The following is a 26320-nucleotide window of genomic DNA, read 5'->3' as shown; positions in this document are numbered from 1 at the left end:
CTACAGCCTCAATGTCCTTACTGGGCTCAGATGATCCTACCACCTCAGCCTCCCGAGTAGCTGGGACTACAGGTGTGCACCATCATGCCCAGCTAATTTTTTGTATCTTTTTGTAGAGACGGGGTTTTGCCAAGTTGCCCAGGCTGGTCTTGAATTCCTGGGCTCAAGTGATCCACCTGCCTCAGCCTCCCAAAGTACTTTTTATTCCCTTTTGATAACATCCTTTTACCTATACAGAGTAAGAAATTAGAAAAAAAATAAATCATTGCTGTTTTATTTAACATTTCAAAATTATCTGAGACAAAATTTAAATCATGTATATAAATACAAAGATGAACGAACATTGGTTCTTTAAACACTGACAAAATCCTGAAACCATATAATGTGTATTTTTAAGCCACGTTTTCTATTTTTACAACATAGTTTAAAACTAAGTTTATCTTAAAAGTACATAGGAAAACATAATGATTTGAGTGTTCTCAAATATATGGCTCTGAAGGTAGATTAAGTGTTTTTATCATCACTTAATCCATATACAGTGCAGAAAATAGATATATTAATTACAACATTTTTCTTCAGTTAATAGTTTACTGACTGTCATAGACACTCCAGGACGGATAATCGGTCAAAGAACTCTCCAGGTTAGAGTCAAGCAAATTCTGAACACTTGGTCAAAGGAACATGAAAATGCCAGGTCCTGGCACAATAATAGATCTAAATAACCCAGAAGGTGGTATACATCAGATAAAGACAATCTTAACTAAGCACCACAGTAACTTTGGAGGCAAGTGGTACTGTACTCTTATTAAAGACGTCTTTACTGTTGAGGGCACTGGGTTTCTGGAGTTGATTTAGAAGACACGTATAGAATAGGGTGTGATTTCTTACAAGTTTCTTTTTCCAATTTGCTTGCAGTTTCTTTTCCTTCTTTAACTTCTGTTTGAAGCTTTGATTCAGCAGCTAACCTACAGGCATTAAAGTATCCACTCTGAATTCAAATGTGGTTATGAAGGATTGAAGAAAAACCCCCAGTATAATGGTACTGTATAATGAGGCATGATATTCAAGGAAAAAAAATGTAGTTCAATACCGTTAAGAATATTAAGTTACTGACTCACTAAAAGAGTCTTTTTATATCAATAGGCTCAATTACTTTTTAAGTCTAAAGAATATCTTTACAAAGTCACAGCAAGGCCTAAATTAAAGAATTAAAATATGACAGAGCACCTATCATGATAAGCACACTTAACACAAAAACTGAAATGTTACAGCAATATTTTAATGGTAAATGACATACAAAAGGCTATGTGCAAGACAAAAAAATAACATGGAATCTTGTGCTGCACAAATAGATGTCTGTTTGTTTCAGATTAAAAGACTGAGTTTCAACTAGCAAAATAAAGAAAAGATGAACAGTGGAGAGGTATTTTTTTAAAGTCATGTAAAGATTCTTGATAACAAGAACACCAATTAGTTTTGTAAAGCATGCAATAGTAAAGTTCCCAATAAAAGGCATATTTATTGTTCCAGAATTATCTTAGGATTGTGCATCTACGTAAAACATGTAGAAAACAGAGTTGGAAACAAGTTAGCAGATGGACTCACACACACACAGACACACACAAATATTTTGTGGTATTTTATTTTTTTGTTTAACAAGACAAAAAGTTTCCAACGTGCTAATTAATTTGAGTCAATTAGCCACATACATTTGCTTAAGTAATTTTTATCAAGCAAAAAAGGCAGAAAAAGAAATGAAGACAATACAGATAGCAAGGTTGGTACTTATCAATTCTGGAAATCCACCTCCAGAAATATAAACTGGTCAAGCACATTTATACAATTCATCACATATAAACAGGCATAATCTGCTGCATTTGTTTCAGAACTCTTTGAAACCATGTGTATGTGGTAGATATTCATTTGAAGTTACTTTTCCTTAAGAATAGCAAGCTTTTATTTTACGTGACACACAGATTATAACATTATATAAAAATCCAAGGAGGGAGTAATAAATTACTATTTCTTTATAATAATAATAGCAGCTAACATTGTTGAAGTGCTTTTACTGTTGAGTATTACATTTAGTAGCACTGAAGACTTCGAGAGAAATCAGATAAAACATATAAGGAAGCCCTTTTATATGATGTGGGCTGTGTCATACTCTTTCTACTCAAATGTACATTAGTAAAATGTCTTATTAATCTGTCTCTATTCTCTAAGACTAATGTAGCCCTAGCAGCACCTTCAAGATCTCATTTCATAGGAAATAATCCAAGCTAGCTATTGTTACATCAATGTGCTTAACTTTTTGAATGTCTACCGATACTTGTTTTAAATGCCTCTAGCATCCCACTGCATGCAGACATCCTTCATCTTTCTTTTACTTTCTCCAATTTCCTAATTCACTTCTCCTGCTGTACACATCCAGAACTCTAGCCTAGCCACTGCTACTTACCTTTCCCTTTCGTTCACTTTCTCTTACCTTCTGACCTCGATTATTTTTCTAAAGGACAAAGTCCTTGGGACATTAATTCCTCCAGACATACATGTCTGACACTAATTTTTTAGTCACAAACTCAATTATGCAGAAACTAGAGGCTTTCAAGTTTTGGAAACAATGAAAATGAACTAGCTTTGATATGTAAAAATGTCAAAATAAGTATCAAAGCCCATTTCTGAATGCCTAGGATTAGCAATTTCAAAAGACAAAAAATTCACCTATGTTTTCTAGAAGGCTGAAATTTCTTAGACTACTGGAAAGCCCTTTGAGAAAGTGAGTTAATTTTTCTTTCATGGTCATGCTTGGACCAATAGAAAAATAACAGTACATTTATTCAAACTGACAAAACATTCAGAGATGTGTTAGACTGTGATATTTCCTTTCATGAAATAGAAATGTGTGACTTTTTAATGTGATTCCCTTATTCAGGAGTACTTTCCCTTTGCAATCATTTTAGTCTTTCTCAAAGTTCTGGAAAAGTTGAAAGTAGGCAGATGAAACTGAGGAATTATACTGCATGCAATACTTAGAAAGTAGATAAAGAAACAGACAGCACAGTTCATGCAGCGAGACAGGAGAGATGAAGAGGTCTGCTGGTTGCTTTGAGGAAAAGAGGACACTGACCTGGGAGAGTTAGGGGTGTTTCCACTTCTTTCACTTAAGGCCTCAGAGTCAGCTGGAACTCCTATGAGTCTCACACACTTCTTTTCCTTCTTTAGCTGCATATCCATGGGCGGATTTTTGTGAGGAGAGAGAGTGCTTACTGGTGTGTTTACAGAAACTAATTTTTCTAGTTGCAAGTTGTTATCTTCTAAACTGTTAGGACAGGACTGTGTCTCCTCTTTCTGAGGCGGTAATCGATAAACTTCTCCCTCGGCAGCGCTGTTGTTGGCACATGCATCCTTAGAGGTGGTTATATCCACAGGCAGCACCTCACGCCTCTTTTTCAGTACAGGCACTTCAACTGTCTCTGAGAATAAAAACAAGTGGGGAAAAAAATGTAAGAAAACAAAGACACAATCAGCACAAGAAGCCAGAACTAGTTATAACTTTTTCCATTCTTTTAAAATGCACCCATCTCCTCACTGAAATGTATTGTTTCTACCTTTTATTCATTAGCATGGAATCTACATAAGTTATATATTTTAAGGTTTCTTTGGCTATATATTTTTCCTTGGGAATTCAGTATTTTGAGTCTAGGCATGAATGCTTGTGTTCTCTTTTGAAGTTTTGATAAAGGTGGTTCATTAGATCTCAGCGTGGAGATGAGGAGGCAGTAGCAGAGTCGAGGTTTGAATCCTAATCCTCATATTTGGCAGCCATGTGTTTGGGGAATGATTTAACCTCTTTGAGCTTCATTTTATCTGTAAAATGGGTATTAAATGCACCCACTTCAGTCAGTATTGTGTGTTAGAAGAATTAAGAATAGGTCAGACTTTCTGAACACTGGCAATATATGCCTGTTAGCTCTACCAACAAAATATATGCAGAATCAGACTACTTTTATGATGGCTACTTCCCTAGTCCAACCCTATCATATCTCACTGAAGACCACTGCAATGCCTTCTATCCTCATGGCCTCACATCATTCTATCTAAGCAGGTCATATACAAGCCACTGAATTGCTCTAGCGTCTTTTCCCTATCCCCATTATCAAGGTATTTAATTTTCAAAATCAAAATGTTAGTGGAGTCTGAGGAACCCTGGTAGCACAAGGGGTTGTTTTTGCTCTGCATTGTTGCTTTTAGACCATGATTTCCCTTTTTCTTGCACTGCTCCTTTGAACCCCATGTTACCAGGATTCACTATCTCACCTCCTGTCTATTTGCTGTGTTCAGTTCAACAGATGTTTGAAATTCCTAACGGATAATTCTTCATCAGGGGAGCCTATCAGAATCATGGAAGAAAAAAAGAGTAAGAGAAAGAGAAGCCTTTTAAAATTGTGTAGAAACCTTCCTATTTTTGGCAACCTCCCCACTATTGTTGAGAATCACAGCAGTTCACTGAGAAAATATGAAGAGAGACTGAGGCATGTGCAGAGTGCAGGGACAAAAGCTTCTTAAGAATCCTTAATCTAAAACATATAACACTCTTTCAGGGAAGGGGGCATTGTAGAACCATCACATTCTTAAGACTCCTTCGCATTTTGCCTTTTGTTTTTTAATTTGTATTACAGTAAAATTCACTCTCTGTAGTATATATGATGCAGAAACTGTGTGGTTAGGCTACTTTGTAGCTCAGTGATTAGACTTGCTAGATGTTCCCTAGTATGTTTCACTGTTCTTTCCTTTCCCCTCTGCCCCTTTTTCTGGAGAATGGGGTCTTGCTGCATTGCCCAAACAAATCTCAAATTCCTGGGCACAAGCTATCCTCCCCCCGTGCCTCCCCAAGAGCTGGGATTACAGGCAGGAGCCACCATGCACACCTGGCTCACTGTTCTTCCTTAATAAAAGAATTTCCAATATTTAGTTAGGAAGGAACATGGACCCTGAGAATCAAGACTGAGTTTCTCAGCCTTTCCCGTCGGCAGGTGATGCTGCACGGTTAAATTGTGCTCAACAGTATGGCTGCAGACCAAAAAACACAAGAAGCCTGAATCTTGATACGGTGGAGTACTTACCAGTCCTGGATCAAGGGCAGAGAGAAAGATCCACCTTTTAAAGTCTCCATTATTTTAGATTTTCTATAAACAGTCCTACCTCATATAAGTTCCAAACATCAGCTGCTTCAACATAATTAAACTATTTGGTATGACAAAAAATACTGTAATCTTAAAATGGGAAAGTCTCAAATACCAAGTTTCTACTATACAATATGAATTTAGATATCCAAAAATTTGATATATATGTTATATTCATGCACACAAATATATATATGTTATATTCATGCACACCCAGTATCCAGTTCTCTCTTAATTTTTCTACACATCTTACAGAATAAATTTGCCTTAGTAACTACAGGTATATAAATACAAATGAGTTTGTAATAGGATTTGCATAAAACTACAGTAAGAAAATAATTTGATATAATTTCTCATGATTTAAAAGACAAAATATGTAAGACATAGATACCTTCAGGTTCATATTTTAGTTTTAATTCCTCTAGTTGAGCTCTCAGTTTCATATTTTCACTTTCTGAAAGCTGTAGGCATCTTTCATTTGCAAAAAGTTTTCGCTCAAGATCCAGAGCCCGTTGGCTCTCAAATAATGCTTTCATTCGCTGTATGGACAATTCACCTTTAGTGCTTTCATTTTCTTTGCTATGACAATAAAAAAGTGGAACCAAGGAGTATTAAAACAGCACATAATATAAATAAGTGTAGTGGTATAAATATTTCATTGCATATTTGAACTTCGTCAAAAATACATTTTTCTGTGGTTTTTAGTAACAAAGAAACAGTAAACAATTTAAATAATCTTTAAGAACAGTAGTGTCTAATTTAAAAAATATTCATGCATTCTTGAAAGGAAATGGACAAAGGAGGAAATAGTCTTTCAAATGTATTCATGCATGATTATCTGCACAAAGATATTTTTGTTGCCTTTCTTTTCGGATAATTTCCTTAGGCAACTTCAAAAAAACTTTGAAGTCACTGACACTACTATTATAAGCAAGTGACATGTCCATCTTTCCATCCACCAACACAGACACTTACTGTAAGGCCAGTCACCTCACCGGGAGCTCGGACACACCCCCCTCCTTCGCCGGGAGCTCGGACACACCCCCCTCCCTCGCCGGGAGCTCGGACACCCTCACCCTTCCTTGCCGGGAGCTCGGACACACACCCCTCCCTCTCCGGGAGCTCAGACACGCCCACTCCCTTCCGCGCCTAGAAACTACATCACCACTCCATGCCAGGCACCAAGCTCTGCACTCAACACCTAGAAAGAACCCCACCAAAATTTAAAAGAAGCCCCGCCAGGACCTGCCCAATAGCATTTTGTCCCGTCCAGGGCCCGCTCACCAGAAATCCCACCTACCTGCCAATAGCAGCTTGCCACATCCACATCCTGCTCTCCCACAACCAATCAAATGCCTCCACTCCCTATAAAACCCCACGTCTCAGGAGTCCGCATGACTTCTCTGGCCCCTCCTGTCGGACCACAGAACCTCGCCCAGGAGCTGATTAAATTTCTTCATTTCAATAACTGGCCTCTGTTGCCTCTCATTTAAACCTTACAAGTGGTGCCGAAACCTGGGAGGAGTTGTAAGACCCCTTCTGGGGGAAACTGACTCCTCCACTCAAAGCCGGACCGGGGAGCTGTTCCATCACAAGGTAAAGCCATTCCTCCATAAGGTAAGGCTTCTGTTGTCCACTACCCTACCCGCTGTCTGCCTCGTAGGGTCCCTGCTCGTAACTGCTGCAGCGTCAGGGATTCCTTCTTGTTTCTCGCCATGGGCCTGGGGCCCCGGCTTCATCTCAAGGACCTCAGTGTAGAGGAGATGTCCCTACACTCTTGTCTTCTCCCTGTGAGGGGTTTCTCAGGGTCAGGATTTTGAGGGAGACATCCCCACTTTCCTGAACCCTCTCACTTGCTGTGGGTCCAGGACCCCGGCCTCATCTTGTTTTTCGCCATGGGTCTGGAACCCCGGCCTTGTCTCGTTTCTCGCCGTGGGTCTGGGACCTCAGCCTCGTCAGGGTCAGGATTCCAAGGGAGACGTCCCTGCCTTCCTGAACCCTCTCGTATTCTCCGGTGTTCGGTAGCGCAGCCTGGGACGCTGAGCCGCTCTTCCGACCACCTCCGCAGCAACTGAGGTGTGGGTAATCAGAAGCCCCGTTTTTAAACCCGAGCCCTACCCCAGAGCGGAACCAAACCCCTGGCTTACACCCCCAAAATGTCTATCTCAAACTCGCCCTTTGGCATATAAACTCCTGTTAACTGAGTAACTGCACTTTCAGTTTCTCTTCCTAACCTCGGCACAAGTAAGCGGATAAGTAAGCAGTAAATTCAGATTTGGCTGTATTCTCAGCTCCTGTTTCTGCTCCTATCTCCTAACTCTCTCTCTCTCTCTCTCAAGACGGTGGCCGTTTCCCGCTCTTAACTCTCTCTCAAGATGGTGGCCGCTTCCCGCTCTTAACTCTCTCTCTCAAGATGGCGGCCGCTTCCCGCTCTTAACTCTCTCTCTCTCAAGATGGTGGCCGTTTCCCGCTTCTAACTCTCTCTCTCTCTCGATAATGGCCATTTCCTGCTTTATGGAGTAACTGTACCTTCAGTTTCTCTTCCTAACCCTGATGCGAGTGAGTGAGTGAGTTTATGTGTAGTCCCACGGCCTAACAGCTACGGGGCTTGTGTGGGCCTCAACCCGCAGTTCCACGGGGACGTCATAAGGCATAACGGTGATTCACCTCAGGACGGAAAGTTCTGAGGTGACCAGGCCCAGGGGTTATACGGGTACACCTTAGCCAAGACACCCGGAAACATCCCTTAGGGGATGTGGCAGGGAAGGCATCAGACTGGTCTCCCATCTTGGGGGCACCCATCCCTCGTCCATCAATCTTATATGTGGTTCTGTCTTTATTGTAAATTTGCCAGTTTTGTTAGTAAACTATGGGTAATCAGGAATCCCGCCTAAACCCCAAGTCACCATTAGGATGTTTAATCCAAAATCTACCCAAACTGGGCCTCTCCATAAAAGGAAAGGCTGCTTTTCCTTTCCACCATAGCCTGGCCACAGTGCCCCCTGAATAACCAATCTAAGTGGCCTCCGGAGGGCACACTCGACTTCAATGTCCTGACAGACTTAGACAACTTTTGCCACAGAAACAGTAAATGGTCAGAGGTCCCATACGTGCAGGCTTCCTGTTATCTTCATTCCCGCCCCACCCTCTGCTCCTCTTGCACCACCGCCCAGGTGCTCCTAGCCAAAGAAACTTCCTCTTTGCCCTCAGCCCTGCCCAGCTCTGCACTCTCCGAAAACCCGGAAGATCTGTCCTGTCCCACCTGCTTTACCAACCCTTCTCCTTATGTGAGGCCTCAACTTCCTTCTCCCTCTTCTCCTTCTCCTCCCCAAAGCCCTAATATGACTTCCCCTGTCAGTGCTTGTACCCGCTCTCACGACCCCCCACAACTCTATGTGAGGGGCAGGCCAGTCTGCAGAAAGCGCTTGAACTCCTCGGCTTTCTGGACAACTGACGCAGCCTGGACTTGAGGACCCCCATCACCCTTGCCGAGCCCAGGGTAACACTGCAGGTAGCAGGTGATAATGGAGGCGATGGTGATGATGTTGAAAGTGGTGATGATCATAATGAAGGTTATGGTAATGGTGATGATAGTAAAAGTGATAATGCTGAAGGTGGTAATGAGAAAGGTTGTAGTGATGACAGTGGTAATAATAAGGGTAATAATGAAGGCGCAAAAACCCCCAGCCTTTCTCTTGGTTAACGCTAGTCGAATCCATAAACTTCACTAATTGCTTTTTATGTGCCTCCCTTAACAAACCCCCTTAGCCACAGTTCCCCTCCGGACCAGGTTCAACCTGTCACGATCATCTACGGGGCCTGACACCACCCTAACGGGTATCCCGCTGTTCAAGTAGTCGGCCTCTCCTTAGCATCCTCTTTAGCGGCTGCTGGAATAGGAAGCAGAGCGATGGGCTACAGTGTCACCTCAGCTGCTCGACTGGAAGACAAGCTCCGTGTGGCCATTGAAGCGTCAGCTGCCTCCCTGGCCTCCCTCCAGCGACAAATCACGTCACTAGCCCAGGAACAGTGCTGCTACTATATCAATGAATCAGGCCTGGTAGAAGAGAATGTCAACACTCTCCACCACCTCCAAGAAGACCTCTGTAAAAAGCAGACTACATCAGTCTTGCCTCTCAGTTGCTGGCAATCTCCCATGCTTACCTGGCTGACCCCTATCATCACTCCCATCATAATCTGCTTACTACTACTAATAGCCCCTTTTCTTCTCAGATTCCTGCAAGCTCGTATGCAAGAAATTGGACAAGTGGCTGTTAACCAAGTGTTACTTCATCCCTACATCCGACTCCCAACTGAGGCACCAGCCAACTAACCCGTCCCCCTCACTCTGCCCCTATTCAGCAGGAAGTAGACAGAAAGAGTGGCATCCTATATCATCAAAAAGGTTGGAATGTAAGGCCGGTCGCCTCGCCGGGAGCTTGGACACCCCCCCATGCCAGGAGCTCGGACACAGCCCCCTCCCTCTCCAGAGCTCAGACACACCCACCCCCGCCCTGTGCCTAGAAACTATGTCACCACTCCACGCCAGGCACCAAGCTCTGCACTGAGCACCTAGCTCACCATTAAAGAACCCGCCAAAATTTAAAACAAGCCCCACCAGGACCTGCCCAATAGCATTTTGTCCTGTCCAGGCCCCATTCCCTCTGGGTGGCCCGCTCACCAGAAATCCCGCCTATCTGCCAATAGCAACTTGCCACATCCACGTCTTGCTCTCCCACAACCAATCAAACGCCTCCACTCCCCATAAAACCCCACATCTGAGAGGAGTCCGTTTGACTTCTCCGGCCCCTCCTGTCGGACCGCAGAACCTCGCCCAGGAACTGATTAAATTTCTTCATTTCAGTAACTGGCCTCTGTTGCCTCTCATTTAAACCTTACACTTACTTTAAGTTATCCAGCTTCATCTGAAGTAAATCTGTATAATAGGTGTTATCTTCTAGAGCACCAGAGTGGACTGAAGGCTTAGATTCCATACTTTCATATAAATTCTTTAAAAAGCAAAAATTTGTATTACTTAAAATAAGTAACAAATAAGGTTAGTGTATGTTTATTAACAATAGCACCATCACTTACTGAATTTACTTACCCCTTGGCATGTACTATGCTAAGAACTACCCATTTAACTCATTTGCCTCTGAAGTAGGTAAAAGAATTAACATTCCTCCTCTTACAGATAAGGAAACAGACTCCAAATGCAGAGGAAAGTAATCCAAGAAGATCTGAACCCAGATCTGACTCCAAAGCCTAGGATTCTAACCATACAAACATCTTTTGGCTTCCCTCTCCTGGCTTTTAAAATAGAAGAAATAAATGCCTGCTGGATTGAATTCCGGCCTTTGTAACAAAACCATAAACTGGAAAAACATTAAAAAAAAGACGAGAGCATTACATTTATATTTTGTATCTTCCTCTTCTGATAGTCTTCTCCCCACCCCAGGCAAGAATGTAGAGCAAGCTCTTCTGAGACTTTGATGGAAACTATACATTTCTCCAGGGGGATAAAAAATGTAAATCTGCTTAAAAACTTGCAACAATTTCAGAGGTTATAAATAACTTTCCCCTGATTTAAAGCCATAATTTTCAAAGTATAGTTCAGAGCCCACTGGTGGAAAACATAAGGCTGCCAATGTAACCAAATTTGCAGTCCTTTCAACAGTTTTTATAAGACACAGAAATAAAGTTATGTAAACTTAAGATTTTATGATGTACCAATGGCTACAATTTAGAATGCCTAAGAGGTTATTAACGTGTACAAAAATTTGTCATTTACAAACTTTAGTTCATTAGGAGTTTGGTTAATGAAAAGATATCAATGTTCCCTAAGTTAATTTATAAAATCTTAAATTAATGCAATTTTAATAGAAAGCCAACAAACTTTTTTTGGTGTTAGACAAGATGTTTGTAAACAAAAACATTCAAAAATAGACAGGAAAACACCAAAAAAGAATGTATAGTGAGGAAATAGTCACCAGATAAACATACTTTAAAGCCTTTATAATTAATAAAGCAGTGTGGTACTGACACACACAGAAGCAGACCAATGTAGTAGACAGAAAATCTAGAAACAGACTCAAGTGTATATGGACACGATGCATGAGAAAGGTGTCAAATCACTAGGGTCAAGATTGATTTTTTTTTAATCAAATGACTCTGGACGACTGCCTACTTATTAGGTAGAAGATAAAATTAGATTTATACCTCAAATTATATACAAAAATCAATGGGGATCACATACCTAAATGTAAAAGACGAAACCACATAAGTACTAGTAGAAAACACAGGTGAATTCACACACACACACACACACACACACACACACACATGCTTACACAAATACCATTCTCCACTAAAAGAAACCAATGCTCCTTGAAGAAATGATAATCCCAGGGCTGGGGCAGGTGGGCTAGGAATACCTTATTGTGCCATACAGTAAGAAACTACTCAAGTAGGAGCACTTCGACTACCAAATCTGAGACAATTTGAGTATCAGAGTAAATAAAGCAAGCAATGGATTATAACTCATAGGATAAAATAAGAATCCATGAGGCTATACCGATATAAATAAATGAATGAATAAGTGAGGGAAATGATTTTTCTTTTCTGTCCCTTCATTAGAATTCCAACTAATAAATGTAGAAGTCATGGAATTACCATTTAGCAATCATCACAGAATTATGTTTCAGGCAAGAATCACGAATGGATGTTTAAGCATAAGGAGAAACAGGCATTTACTTAGTCTCAAAGTATCTCCCCACAAGATATTTATTAGTATTTTCAACTTAAAATACAAACCAAATTTTAAGATATTCAAATCAAAATTTGGTGTTTTTTTTTAATGTTATACATACCTTAAATTTCTCCAGATTTCTAATTTCACCTAAAAGATGTTTTATTTCACCATTCTTCTGCTCCAACATGGCAAGCAACCGTTCCTGCTGCTCAAATTCAGTTTGAGACCCTTTCATTTGTAGCAATGTGGCGATTTGTAACTAGAAAAATAAAATTACCCCCTCTAATAAAATTAAGTGAGATAAAGATTCTGGTAACTACTTTTTTGATACAATTCATATTTTGCACTATATTACTTTGAACTCATTTTGGAAACTAATTAGCTATTTCTAATCTAATGATAACTTTTGTTGTAGACATAACATTTGAATACTTATTTTGACTACTTATGGATGATAACTAAAGTCTGTAATAAAATTATTTGTAGTTTTGTGAAACATAAAACTGACCTGCATGGCTGTGGTCCAAAAGCACACCACTGAACTGGTAAGTAAGCCTGGTCAAATGCTGCACACTGTTTATCATAAGCACTAGCTCTCATTAAGGGTCTGATGGGTTTCTCAAAAATTTTAATTAATTCTAATTAAGTGAGGGAAACCAAGCTACTCACAGCCACAAATGTTAGATTCACAAATGACATGAAAAGCAAAGATAAAAGGCTATCTCAGGATACTGGGGCAATCTTCAATATATCATTTTTTTTTTAGATGAAGTCTCACTCTTGTCCCCCAGGCTGGAGTGCAATGGCACGATCTCGGCTCACTACAACCTCTGCCTCCCGGGTTCAAGTGATTCTCCTGCCTCAGCCTCCTGAGTAGCTCGGATTATAGGCACTTGCCACCACGCCCGGCTAATTTCTGTATTTTTAGTAAGATGAGGTTCCACCATGTTGGCCAGCTGGTCTCGAATTCCTGACCTCTGGTGATCTGCCAGCCTTGGCCTCTCAAAGTGCTGGAATTACAGGTGTGAGCCACTGCACCCGGACCATGTTTTAATTTTTTTTAGGATAGCACTCAACTTACCTAATGATAGCTCCCCACTCCCTAAATCTGGAGGTGCAGAGCTATCAGAGGGAAACTCTAAACCTAGCATTTCCTTCTGCCTTTGGAAATTTCTGGAGTTGAAAAAAGTGCCAATTAGTTTATAGTTTTGAGTAAAGCGAGCAATGATACAAGGTGGAAAATGACTTTTAGCATTTTTAAAGATATCCTTTTTGTTCCTGTTTCAGATTGGAGGCTAGGCCCACTTAGCCTAAGATTCAGAATGCTTCTAGTGTCTAAACATACTTTGGTACATCATGGAACAGTGGAGATTAAAAGTACCCCCAACAAACACTGTAAGAAAACTAACGGTAAATGTGAGAAAATTTATAAAGAAATACTTCTCAGGCAGAAGAGTCTCAGGAAATGAGGCAGCACAGTCTGAAAATCCTTAGAAATAAAATTCACAGCTGTTGTTCATTAAACACTCATTTGCCAATTAGTAGGTAAGTATTTTACTACACTTCAATTGTAGGACAATTCTAAGAGGAGGGTTCTATCATCTCCACTTTATAGATGAGGAACTGATGCTTTGAAAATTAAAATACTTGTCCAAGGCCAGAGTTAGCAAGTGACAAAACTACAAATCCACCTAACTCCCAAGTTTCATCATTGACTTTTCCCATTTCTTTGGTAAAGCCCATCACCCTGAATAAAAGGAAGGAAGCCTTTCAAGTTTCCAATTACTACCTCGGTAGAGTAAGGTACAGTGGATGAGGGATCAGAATTCTAAGGATTGTTACAATATTGGAATCTTTCTAATTTCCACATGTTTTTCTGTTACTTCTTATTTGGCTAGAATGATGACCAACAAAATCTGTAAAATTAAAAGGGTCTATGTGCTTGACTTAAGAGACTACATGGAAAGGGAACCCTGAATAATCCAAATTTCATTCCATAATAAGCCTTGGTGAAAGAGCAGAGGAATGGTGAATAGGAACCCTACGGCTATGCTTGGAAAGACATCATGCCAAGAATAGGAAATAAATACTTTTCTTTTTCTACTCCACACAAAAAAATTTGTGCTTCCCTGTCAAGGCTAGTGAATAACCATTAAAACAAACAAAAAAACAATGATTGCTAAATACACTATTACTAAATATATATTCCAAGATTATTTTTTAAGTATAAATAAATCTTTTGATCAATTTAAAAACTGATTTTTTGAAATCATGCAGTTCTAGAAATAACTATATAAGTACACTTCTTGCAGGAAAAGATAGTTTCTTTGATGTATTTGTACACATAATGCCGAAAGAAAATTTAATAAACCTTTGATAGTGATAGCTCTATACCTTCATTCTTTGCATCTGTTCTCTGTTAAATACATTTTGCTTCTTTAGTGACTGATACTTGACTTTCATACTGATAAGCTGACGTTCCATTGCTGCCCTTCGATCTTCTACCTACAAAATATTAACATGCTTAATTATTCTTGTGGTAAATGAAAATGCCAATTTAGTAGTTAGAATACTTATAAGTACCTCTGCAAACAAAGAGTTGCCTTTACTATTAGGATCCAAGGCTTGCTGGAGTGCCTGGTCCAACTGCACCTGAAGATCTTGATTTGCTACACGAGCTTTCTGAATTCAAAAGCAAACAATTTAGATAATAGAGATTAGAATAGCAAGAAAATAAGTTATGATAAATTGGAAAAGATGATGTTACTGTAATCATAGTACCTCTAGAGCATTATAGTAAGAAACTGCTTCTTTCTCTCGCTCCTCTTTTTCCTCTTTAAGCCGGTCTACCTGGCGCATTAGGTTAGTAATAAGAAGTTCTAGCTGTTCTTGTCTGTATTGTAGTTCATTCACTTCTTCTTTGAGGGTGGTCTATTTAATAGGAAGTGAAAACGAGGAAATTCTCTTGAATACTTTTTCATTGACAACTGCTCAGTTTATCTCAATTATACTCTCTATATTACTCTTTTTTATTTAGGTAACGAAAGCTATTGCAAAAATAAAAATAACATACAGAGGGGGAAAAATGCACATCATTATCAGTCTTTAAGGCCTCAAATCAGATTAGTTTCAGACAAGCTGGATGATATTACCTGTCAGAGTGGTATGCAAGATGATTATGTTTTACACAAAGGCATATTTAGATAGCTATGTTTGTTTCAGTGTATACTAGGAAAAAATAAGCAAGCTTAAACATGTAATTTCATTGATGTTTCCTAAAATGAGAAAACATTTAAAGAGAGTCAATAAAAAATTAAGCTGTGGTTCACATCCAAAATTAAAACTAAAGAACCAGTCAAAAGCTGTCAGGTACATACTAAAATAACAGAAATTACTATTACTGTTAAATTACGGGGAAACAAGTAAAAGGCTTTAGAGACCGCCCCTTTTCCTCTATAAATTTAAGGCTTTAATTTTTCATTAGCTTTAGCTTTCAGTGAAAAAACTAAGTTCACAGGCATTTCAACTTCCACTGAATCAACATTTTACACTGGGCTCTTATGATAAAAATCAGGATCAGAGTATATGCCTCTAAATTCTTCCAGAGGTTTCATTAATCTAAAAGTAAAGTTTGCCTTACATAATCATATAATCTAAAGCTATGTTATGAATGAAGTCATCCACCTAAAAGAAAAGCATTTTTAATTAGTTAGATGCAAGTTAGGTCAAAAAATGTTTCAGCCTTCAAACAAGGTCTTAAGAATTATTACCAAAACATGTAAAAATATGCCAGAAAAAAAGAGAAAACCTGAGAAACACATGCCATAAAAATTACCTTCATACTCTCCATTTCTGTTAGCTCAATTTGAAGAGCCAGCATCTCTGAAGACATGCTTTCCTGCACACGTCCAGACATTACGCGCAGTTCCTCTGATTTACAAGAGAGGAGTTCCTTCTGATGATCTATTTGGTGCTTCAGCTGCTTTTCACTAAGCCTAGCTTCATCTAATTCCACTTTCAGTTTTTCTATCTGAAGAAAAAAAAAAATCAGTCATAAATTGAAAGTTATTTTTTTCTAAAAGACATCATTGACTGAACTGATTGACCCAAACTTACTGAATGATGACACTATTGGAGTTTCCTATTTGCCCAAGGTTAGGCATCTTGTAACAGATAGTGACAGACCTTTTTTAATAAGCACAGAAATAATCCATGAGTAATCAAAGTGGGTCCGGATGTCTTAGAAGCAATCTGGAGGCACTGTGTTGCTGACCACTTGGCTACTGTGTAAAGAATGAGTGGCATGAAGAGAAACAATGGAAGCAGGCTTGAATAATCTTTCATTTGACAGCTGCTCAGTTAATCTCAGTATCACATCTAAATATGTATATTTAGATAGCTATGTTTGGTTCAGTGTATACAAGGAAAAAATAAACAAGCTTAAATATGTAATTTCATTGATGTTTCTTAAAATCAGAAAGCATTTAAAGAGTCAATGATAAATTAAGTAATATCATAGGTGGTACACAGAAATAGAAAAATCTTAGACGCTTGCACACAACCTGGTCAGAAGGCTAGAGCAGTAGTCCAGGGAAGAGATGATGAAGGTCTGGACTGGAGTGGCAGTAGCGTAGACAGATGTTTTGTAGGTCAAGTTCTTAGAACTTGATGAATTAAATGTGAGAAATAAGAGAAGAAAAGGCACTAAAAAAACCTCCAAATTTTGGAATAAGTGATTTGAGAAAAATCAGTATAACAAAATATTTCACTAATTTACTCTTTGTTCCACCAAAAAAAAAAAAAAAAAGCCATCTCTATAATTAGCCTTGCCTCAGTCTCTGAATACTCCCTATATTATTCTTTTTTTATTTAGGTAATGAAAGCTATTGCAAAAATAAAAATAACATACAGAGGGGGGAAAAAAGCACATCATTATCAGTTATTAAGGTCTCAAATCAGATTAGTTTCAGACAAGCTGGATGATATTACCTGTCAGAGTGGTATGCAAGATGATTATGTTTTACACAAAGGCATATTTAGATAGCTATGTTTGTTTCCGTGTATACTAGGAAAAAAACAAGCAAGCTTAAATATGTAATTTCATTGATGTTTCTTAAAATCAGAAAACATTTCAAGAGAGTCAGTGAGAAATTAAGTATAGTATAGGTGGTACCCAGAAATATGAAAATCTTAGAAGCGTCTACACAAGAAGCTGAAAATTGGAATATAGACTTCTGAGAAAGGAGGACAAGTCAGGTAAGTTTTGGTAGAGAGGTGTCTGGAAAAGTCAGAGTACAGACTATACACAAAGCAGATCCATGATAAAAAGTTCTGGATTTCTTAGAAGCAACCTGAAAGCACTGGGTAGCTGGGAATACCAAAAGGGAAGACCACTGACCATTCATTCATCTTGCATTTATGTTTAAAATGGAGCCAGTGTAACATGTTGTTAGACTATGTAGAGTGATTCAGTAACACAGCCTTTGGAGTCAGACAGCCTCAGTTCAAATCTAGATGGAGAATTTCTAGCTCTTGAATTGTGTTAAATTTACTCAATCTGTCTAAATGCTAGCTCTCTCATCTGGTATATGGAGATAATAATGGTACCGACCCACAGAATTATTTTAAGAACTGAATCACGTACATTAGTTTATCTTCAGTAAACAAACGATAAAGTGTCATTTGTAATGCATATTAATTGGTAAGAAACTACTGGCCTGTTTTTACAGAATTACAAAGCATACCACTGGTTGCAGAGAAGGCCAGGAGACCAGGCTTTCTGCAAGGGGACTGCTGTACTATCAGCAAGGTGGCCAAGTTAGTCACTAAACTAAACCTTCACAAGTATCCAGTGACCAAAAATTAATAATTATATTTAATTAGTAGAATGTAATTTACACAAGTCCTGTTGACAAACTCTTGTATCTCAGTGTTCCCACCCTCAGTACTAAGATAATGAAGAGTTAGAGCTTGGCTGTTTTGCAAAGCTGACACTTAAGGAAATTTTTATCATCCAAAGTTTACAGATGGCTGCATAAACATGGAATATATTGCTCTGAAATACATAGATATCCCAACCTTAGTTTTTAGTTCATTCACTTCCTGCCCATGGCTTCTGCTTAGTCGTTCTTCCAATTTCTCCAGGTGTATTTTTTGTTGTTGTTTAATAACTTCACATTCAGAGCTCAAACTTTCTAACATTCGACTCTTGAGTTCAACTTCTCTTTGAAGGGTATATTTTTCTTGTTCATAACTCTGAAAACAGATTCAATTACAACTCAATTACATAAACATAGCCTAAAGCCATTACATATAATCAGTTTTCAACTTCAACTGTTTCATTCTTATTTCAAGCATTTGCTGCTTTCCAAATAATGAGGACATGTTAAACCTGGAATATGTAGTTAATCGGTCTTAATAAACCCCTTAGGTGTATTTTGAGACTATGTTAAACCCATGCAAGGGATACCTTACTGCTTCCGTGTGCTGTCAAGGAAGTAAAAAGTGCTCCATAGTATGTGAACATATCAAGTAATCTCTGCTAACAACAAAAAAGATTTAATAGCACTTAAGTTTTCCTAATGAGAATTATTAGTTTCATAATGAGATGCTCTACTTGTAGCTCTGAACACAATGTAGTAGTAGTAAAATACTTGAAAAAAAAAAAGAAATATTGAATTAGCCTTTACTTTCAGAACCTAGTCATCTGAGAAATGTTCATGAAATGTCTACCAGAATGAATGTAACGCTGAGACAAAAGGAGTAATTAAAAGGAATTTTGTTTACTCACAGGGAGGTTTAGACATTAAAAAGGGTATGAGTATAAACTCCTTCAACAAGCTTTAAAAAATGATAAAATATTCCCCTCAAAAGCCATTTTATTTTAAAATAAGGCAAAGGGCATTAACAGTTAAATGAACACTGAAATTTGACAAGTTATTACTCAAAATGATTAAGAATAAGATTTCCTACTCTTAGTGATATTTATAATCTTTACTTTGCCTTTATGACTTGATACTCAGTTCTTAGTTTAAAACAGTACTAAGTAGAAACACAAAGGTTGCCATCACTAGTTATTTTTACCTGTTATAGGTAATTTTTACCTGCCATATTTATAATGTTGAGATTCAAGCTTAAATATGTTACTGAGCATTTGCTAAATTACACAGATTTATTCATTCCCTCTTTTAAGAAATATTTGTGTGGCAGGCACTGGGGATATAGCAGTGACCAAGGCATACAAAATTCCCTCTCTCATGGAGTTTATAATTGAGATAATTAGCAATGCAGATAATTAAGAGTGAATCAGGGCTGGACACAGTGGCTCGTGCCTGTAATCCCAGCACTTTGGGAGGCAAAGGCAGGCAGATCACTTGAAGCCAGGAGTTCAAGACCAGCCTGGCCAACATGGTAAAACCCTGTCTCTACTAAAAATACAAAAATTAGCCAGGTGTGGTGGCACACACCTGTAATCTCAGCTACTTGGGAGGCTGAGGCAGGAGAATCTCTTGAACCTGGGAATTGGAGTAGGGAGTGAGCTGAGATTGCACCACTGGACTTAAGTCTGGGTGACAGAGCAAGACCCTGTCTCAAAAAAAAGAGTGAATCGGGCAACTTTACATTACATAGTCAGGGTTGGCCTCTCTGCTGAGGTGACATATTTAACTGAAAAGCTTAAGTTTGAGGACTCAATCCAAGAGCAGTGAGAGGTAAACAGGTAAAAAAAGGCAAGAGCTGGTATAAAGCCCGTAAGGGAGGACTAATACAACCAAGAATAAGGCAAAGCAGTTTGAGATGAGGTCAGAAGCTTGGCAGGGGTCAGGTCACATAGGGATCTACAAACCCAAGTAAGGAGCTCAGATTTTGTTGTAAATACAATAAGAAGCTGTTGTATGGTTTTTAGCAGGGCTGTGACATGACCTTTGTGTATTTTTCCATGACCACTTAGACGCCGAGTGAAGAATGAATGGCATGAATGGCAACAATGGAAGCAGGTAACCAGGTCGGAAGGCTACAGTAGTTGTCCAGGAGACATGATGGCGGTCTGGCATACAGTGGCAGTAGCAAAGATAGATGCTTTGTAGTCTAGTTCTTAGAACTTATTAATGAATTAAATGTGAGAAATAAAGGAAAGATATTGACTAAGAGTTCTACATTTTTGGTATATAAAGAAACCAAGAATATACCAAAGATTTTTGGTATTCAAGAAACTGAATGCTGTTACATTTACTAAACAAGCTAAAGAAATTTATAAAAGAGTATTTGGTTAATGGACAGGGAATCCACTCTTCTATGTTAAGTTTGAGAAGTCTATTAGTGGGCAGTTGAACACACAAACCTAGATTTTAGAGGAGAACTACGGGATTGGTGTAGTGTCATGGGGCACCAAGATGTTTAGAGGTCTGAAACAAGTGAGGTCATCTAGGAAGTGTGCAGACAAAGCAAAATCTGGTGGTAAATGTGGCAAAGAGAGTAATGATAACATGATCTTTCAAATTCTGAACATACTAGGTTGGAAAGAATAATAGGAATTCATTTAGTTCATTCTTTTTTAACAGGGGTGGAGCAGGATGGGAACCAGATCTAAAATCTTCAGAAAAGAATAAACTACTACTACTATTAATTGCTAGACAGGACAAATCTTCAATAGCTAAGCACACTCTTGCAGACAGAGCAGTCCAGAGTCCTACCTCAGTCATGGTCATCATTTCATTACGACATTTATCCAATTGATTCTGTAATTCATTTTGACTCTCTACTAGTTGTAAACCGTACTGCGCAGCTTTTAGTCGCTCTTCTTCAACCTCTTTGAGCTTGCATCGAAGATTTGCAATTACATCTGCCTCCATGTTCTTTTCTTTTTTTTTTTAGCCAACTGTAAATAGAGGAAATAAAACTACTTAAGCTTATACAAAAAATTCCATGCAATGATGTCAATAATAGAAGAAATATATCTACTCAACACTACCACTGTATAAAAACATTAAAATTTTCTTCCTGACTTTTAAGTAGTCAAATGTACATTCTTGTTCCAAGAGCAAGAACTCTTCTGACAATTGTTACTGATTCGGGAACAAAAATTAAAGAGCAAAAGAGAATACATTTATTTTGCTTTTAAGCAGTTCATCATCAGGAATCTGTTCAGTTGTTGTATACTAAGTTTCCTTAAACGTTAAGGTACCGTTGGTCTTATAATTGGACCACTATCCATATAATCAAAATTAAGAGAACCAAAACAATAACAAAAATCAAAAAACTTTAAAGTAGCAGGTATGGTGGCTCATGCTTGTAATCCCAGCAACTGGGGAGGATCGCTTGAAGCTAGGAATTTGAGACCAGCCTGAGCAACATAGCAAGACTCCATCTCAATCAATCAATCAATAGAAATAAGTTGGGAATGGTGGCGAATCCCTGTAGTCCCAGCTACTTGGCAGGCTAAGGAGCGAAAATTGTTTGTTAGCGGCTGCAGTGAGTTATGATCATGGCACTGACAGAGCCAGATACTGTCTTGAAAAATAATAATAATACTGCCAGAAAAGGAAGGTCTGGGTACTACAAATAAATATAAAAAGGCAGGTGTGAATAAGACTCATAAGGTAAAGTAAGGAATATTACATCTGCAATTTTTCACAACAGTGTTAACTTCCTGAATGTATTAAATCTGCTTTCTTGAAAAGAGATTCACTAGTATTTTTCTAGTTATTCATAAGAGTATGCAAAAATTGAAACCATATTTACAAGAATTAAAGGACATTCCTTTCATTCTAGATTTTTTAACAAAGACTTAAACATTATATATAGAAACATTCCACTTTAATCAACCTTACTCATTATCCTTTACTATTTGGTCCCAGCCTCTTAAGCAAGACTCAAACTCACCTTTGCCTTCAAAGAGCACTAGGCCATTATAAGATGTTCCCCCATGTCTCAAGTCAATGTAGTCATTCACTGAACAAGCATTTCTTGAATGCCTTATATACTAGGTTCCATTCTGGGCAGTTGATTCATTAGGGAACAAAATTGACCAAAAAAAAAGCTCCTCCCTCGTGAAACTTACATTCCAGGAGGGAAGATAAACAATAAGTAATAAATATTAATAAATTAGAAAGGGGAGATGACAAAAAATAGAAAAGAAGAATCTGGAGAGAAGAGATAGGTAGTGTAACTAGGAGGCACAGATGAAAGAATCAGATATGTAGCTATTTAGGAGAAGAATGTTCCAGCAAGAAGGGAATCCCTAAGGCAGAAAGAAGCCTAAGGAGTGAAACCTGAATTTGGGCAAGAGATAGCAGGTAGTGGGCAAATCAGGCCATTATAAGGACATTGGTTCCTACTCTGGGTGACATGGGAATTTATTCCAAAGTCTGGAGTAGAGGATCTGATATAATTTAAAAGGATCATTTTGGCTGCTATGTTGACTAGTTAGAAGGGGAACAAGGCTGGAAGCAGAGACCATGTGAGGTGGCTCAGACTAGGGTGGGTAGCATAGGAGGCTGTGAGAAACGGCCAAATTGTGAAGGTTTTGAAGGTAAGGTCAATATGATATTCTGAAAAGTATAATGTGGGAGGTCTGAAAAAGGGAAAAGTAAAAAATTTCTCCAAACCTTCTGGCCTGAGCACCTAGTAAAATGGAACTGCCATCAGCTGAAGCACTGATGTAAAGAATGTTTTGGAAAGAAAATCAGGAATTCAAGTTTTGAACATGAACTATGTCAAGTAGGCAATTGGATATATAAGAGGGATTCTGGCTGGAGATGTAAATTTGAGAGTTAATCAGGCTATAGAGGATAAATATATTTAAAGAGAAATGGACCCAGGACTGAACCCTGTTATGAGGTAGAGAAGAAGAAAGCGGAGGATCAGGAGTGACCAGTGAGGTAGAAGGAAAACCAGGAGTATGTGTTGTCCTAGAAGGCAATAAACAGTGCATTAAGGATGTGAAAGTAATCAATCATGCCAGATGCTGCTGCTAAGGCAATTAAGGTGAGAACAGAGAACTGGTCATTGAACTTGAATTCCTGGAGGTCACTGGTGACAAGAATAGTTTTGATATATAGGTAGGGGTGAAAGCCTAACTAGAATGCCAAGAGAGAATGGTAGGAGATTAATAAAGATAGCAAGTAAAGGTATGCTGCAAGGGACAACGGATAAATGGAGCAGCAGTTGGAGAGGAAGTAGAGACAAGTTTTTTTTTTGGAATGGAAAAAAGTAACAGTGTTTATAGGTTATGGAATAAATCCAGGAGAAAAGAAAAGCTGATGATCTAAAAAGAAGACACTGGAGAATTGCTAGTAATGTCCCTGAATAAACAGGATGAGGTTTAATGTAGATACTCGTTTTAATAGAAGCATGATTTCATCTAAAGTAAAGGAAAGCAAAGTATATGAGCTCAGATGCTGATAAGCAAGTGGAAGTCTGTGTAAGTACCCTTTTAACTGCTTCAATTAATCGATGAATTAGGAAGCAAGGTCTTTAACTGAGAATGATGACAAGGGAAGAAATACAGTGTTTTAAGAGAGAAAAAAAGGTGTTCTAGGTAATCCCAACTTGGCAGTCACTGCTCTAAAATGCAAGACCTGAAGCCTGTACATGTTAAGGCCAGCCAACTAAATGTTGTACTGTTTACAATAACACATTTGTTGAGGATTTACCATTTGCCATACTAAGTACTTCAAATATATTATCTCGTCTAATTCTCTTGATGAGCCAGAGTTAAGTAAATACTGTCATCTCAACTACCAAAGAAAAAATAGGGTTAACATGAAGACATTCCAGCCAGGCATATCCAGAGAAGCCAAAAATATTAGCTCTTGTTTATTCAAGATTTGCTGGAATTCTTATTGTGTGTCAGACACTGTGCTGGTGCTGAGGACACAATGGTAACCCAAAACAATATTCCTGTCTTCATGAATCCTACAGTCTATTAGTAAACGACATTAAATCAAGTAATTGAACTATAAAGTTACAAGTATGACAAGTGTGAGAGAAAGAGAGCTGTATGCTACCTAAGCCTATAACAAGGGTGAGCTGTCCTAACCTGGGGGGCAGGGTGTAGAAGGGAACATAGACAAAAAGATTTTCCTGAGGAGGTAACTTTTCAGCAGAGATCTAATGGATGAAAAAGAGTTAACCTATCAATTTACAAAGAGGGATAGGGGTGGCTGATTAAAAGCTACAGCTAATGTGTGGCAGACATTGTGCTTGGTGCTTTATATACATTCTTATTCAATCTTCTCAAAAACCTTAAGAAGTTGAAGGTATTTCCCTCATTTACACATGCAAACTGAGGCACAGAAGGCTTAGGTAACTTGCTTAGGGTTATTCCCAGGTTAAGAGGCTAAGTAAGACGGGAACCAGAATCTACCTACAAGTCCTGGTGCTACAACCACTTTTCCATCTTGCTTCTCAAAAACAGCACACACAAAGCATTTGGGAGATAGGAAACCCTGGGAATCAAACTGCCTGAGTTCTCACCCCGTCTCCACTACTCACAGGATGTATGAACTTGGACAAGTTATATGTCTTGTTTAATTATCTACAGAAACAAGCACAGTAACACTTATCTAGTCGTTTATTGAAAGGATTAAATCAGATAACGAATGAAAAGCAATTAGGGCAGAATCTGACAAACGGCTGGGGCAGTGATGTCCAGCAGAAATATAACGCGAGCCATCTACGTGATTTTAAATTTTCTAGGAGCCATCATTTAAAAAAAAAAAATAAACACAGATGAAAAATTTACATATTTTATTTAACCAAATACACTCAAAACATTATCGTTTCAGCATGTAATCATTATAACAATTATTAATGAGATATTACTCTTTCTGCGCTATTTCTGAAATCCAGTGTTTATCTCCCATCTGCACCATTTCTCAGTTCGTGCTATCTACCATACCGCACAGCGCAGACCCACTGGTGGTTATTGTTTTGAGGCCCCGGCAACCGACCCAACCTTCCATATTTGTCCAGAATCCCTAGAGCGGCGAGGTGGTCCAACGGAAGATTAGACCGGCTCGGAACCCAGCGTATAAGCCCCCAGGGTTCCGGGGAAGGAGGTGTTTCAGCTAAAGGCCTCGGCCGAGACCACTGCCCCCAGCTTTTCTTAGGCTCTGGTCGCCTCTCCCTACTGCCGGTTTCCACACCCACCTCCCGCCAGGCCCCTTGCCCCTACCTCTCACCCCAGTTCCCTGCTGCAGCAGCCAGCGGCTCCTAATGAGAGATCAAGGATTCCACACTAAGGACGCTAACTCCACAGTCGCCGGCCCATTCACTCAGCTAACTCTCAGGTAAGCGCCAGGACTTTTTGAATGCAGTTCCCGCGAGAAGTCCCACATCTCACGAGATGTTACTCCAAGCCGCGCGTAAACGAAAAACTCAGAAAAAAGCCCAACGGAGCTTTTTTCTACAGCTACTCTACAGCTACTGCGCAGGTGCAAGTGGCGCGCCGTGAGCCTGGCGCAGGCGCAGATGTGGCTCCTTCTCGTAAACTGTACCTTGGGCTGGTTTCCAGTATGTTTTCTAAGTATCCGCTTTTAGTTGCCGTGTTTGGGTGTTCTTGTTTGTTTGTTTGTTTTACGACAATGCCTTCTAGGGGAACAGTGTCGCTGGGCTGGGCAGTGGAGAATCACCTTTGGCACCATCGTGCGATCTCAAGCACCTTACCAGTGATAATACTGGCGTTACCATTTAAGTTCCCACCATGTGCTAAATTTTACAGATTATCTCAGTTAAGCCCGCAGCCTGATGAGGTAGATATTACCCCTTCTTTTCTACAGAGAAAACCAAACCCCAAAGAAAAAAAGTGTCCCGTCCGAGAGCTAGAACTAGAATTTAATGCAGTCTGATTCTAGAGTCCAAGCTGTTTGCATGTGTTTTTAATGAGAATGTTTTGTAAAGCTGATGGCTATTCATTATTCGAAAATTTAAGCAATCAGAAATAATAATAGCTAACATTTAGTGAGCACTGATGAATCCTGGTAACTGTTACATGAATCGTGCTTTTCAGCCCATCTTTTCTTGCCTATTTGAGGACTTGGCTCTAACTGTTCTTTTCTTGCGTCTTCAGTTTTTTCTTCTCTATTGGATCTTCTCTATCAGCTCATAAACATACTACCACGATTGTCATAAAAATCATTTGATGATTTCATTTAAAAAAAAAATACCTCCTTGATCCCAATCAGCAACCATCCCATTTGTTTTCTTCTCTTTATAACAGAGTTTCTGGGGGGAAGAAGTTTGCAATCATTATCTCCATTTTCTTACTTTTTGTTCTTTTTTTTGTTTTCTTCCCCCACTTTAACCAGGATTTTGTCCCCACCAATACCATGAAGTGGCTCTTGTTAGGTTTACCAATAGTAATTCGTACCTTGCAAAACTCGGTAGT

General features: G+C 38.9%; 1 protein-coding gene across 3 annotated transcripts; it reads right to left on the bottom strand.

Annotated features, from left to right (window-relative positions):
• Positions 1–258: 258 nt before the first annotated feature.
• Positions 259–25286, bottom strand: SPDL1 (spindle apparatus coiled-coil protein 1). 3 transcript variants are annotated; one of them, XM_021672224.2, is made up of 12 exons: positions 25109–25284; positions 20625–20809; positions 18013–18189; positions 15770–15964; positions 14716–14865; positions 14518–14616; positions 14329–14439; positions 12053–12193; positions 10089–10192; positions 5575–5762; positions 3128–3473; positions 259–965 (listed from the first exon to the last, which is right to left on the bottom strand). In XM_021672224.2, the coding sequence occupies exons 2-12, from the start codon at positions 20781–20783 to the stop codon at positions 818–820; spliced, it is 1818 nt and encodes a 605-aa protein (XP_021527899.1). In that variant the 5' UTR covers positions 20784–20809; positions 25109–25284; the 3' UTR covers positions 259–817. The 3 variants fall into 3 exon arrangements, with proteins under 3 accessions (XP_021527899.1, XP_021527897.1, XP_021527898.1); XM_021672222.2 differs by lacking the exon at positions 259–965 and having other exon boundaries at positions 2378–3473; positions 25109–25286; XM_021672223.2 differs by lacking the exon at positions 259–965 and having other exon boundaries at positions 2378–3473; positions 25116–25286.
• Between the last annotated feature and the right edge of the window lie 1034 nt (positions 25287–26320).

The sequence above is a fragment of the Aotus nancymaae genome, unplaced genomic scaffold, assembly GCF_030222135.1.
Source record: "Aotus nancymaae isolate 86718 unplaced genomic scaffold, 86718_ANA_hifiasm-v0.15.2.pri h1tg000015l_1, whole genome shotgun sequence".
Lineage (NCBI taxonomy): Eukaryota > Metazoa > Chordata > Mammalia > Primates > Aotidae > Aotus > Aotus nancymaae.
Note: the sequence above shows the minus strand (reverse complement) of the source record. Positions and strands in the feature narration are given on the sequence as shown.

Bases quoted from the DNA above. Each gene is read 5' to 3' on its own strand.
- SPDL1 (XM_021672222.2), bottom strand. From the start codon at position 20,783: ATGGAGGCAGATGTAATTGCAAATCTTCGATGCAAGCTCAAAGAGGTT. The intron at 5,763-10,088 runs GTAAGTGTAAGG...TTATTGTCATAG, and splicing joins ATGAAGCTGGATAACTTAAA to CAAAGAAAATGAAAGCACTA. The intron at 3,474-5,574 runs GTATCTATGTCT...TTTTATTCTCAG, and splicing joins ACTAAAATATGAACCTGAAG to AGACAGTTGAAGTGCCTGTA.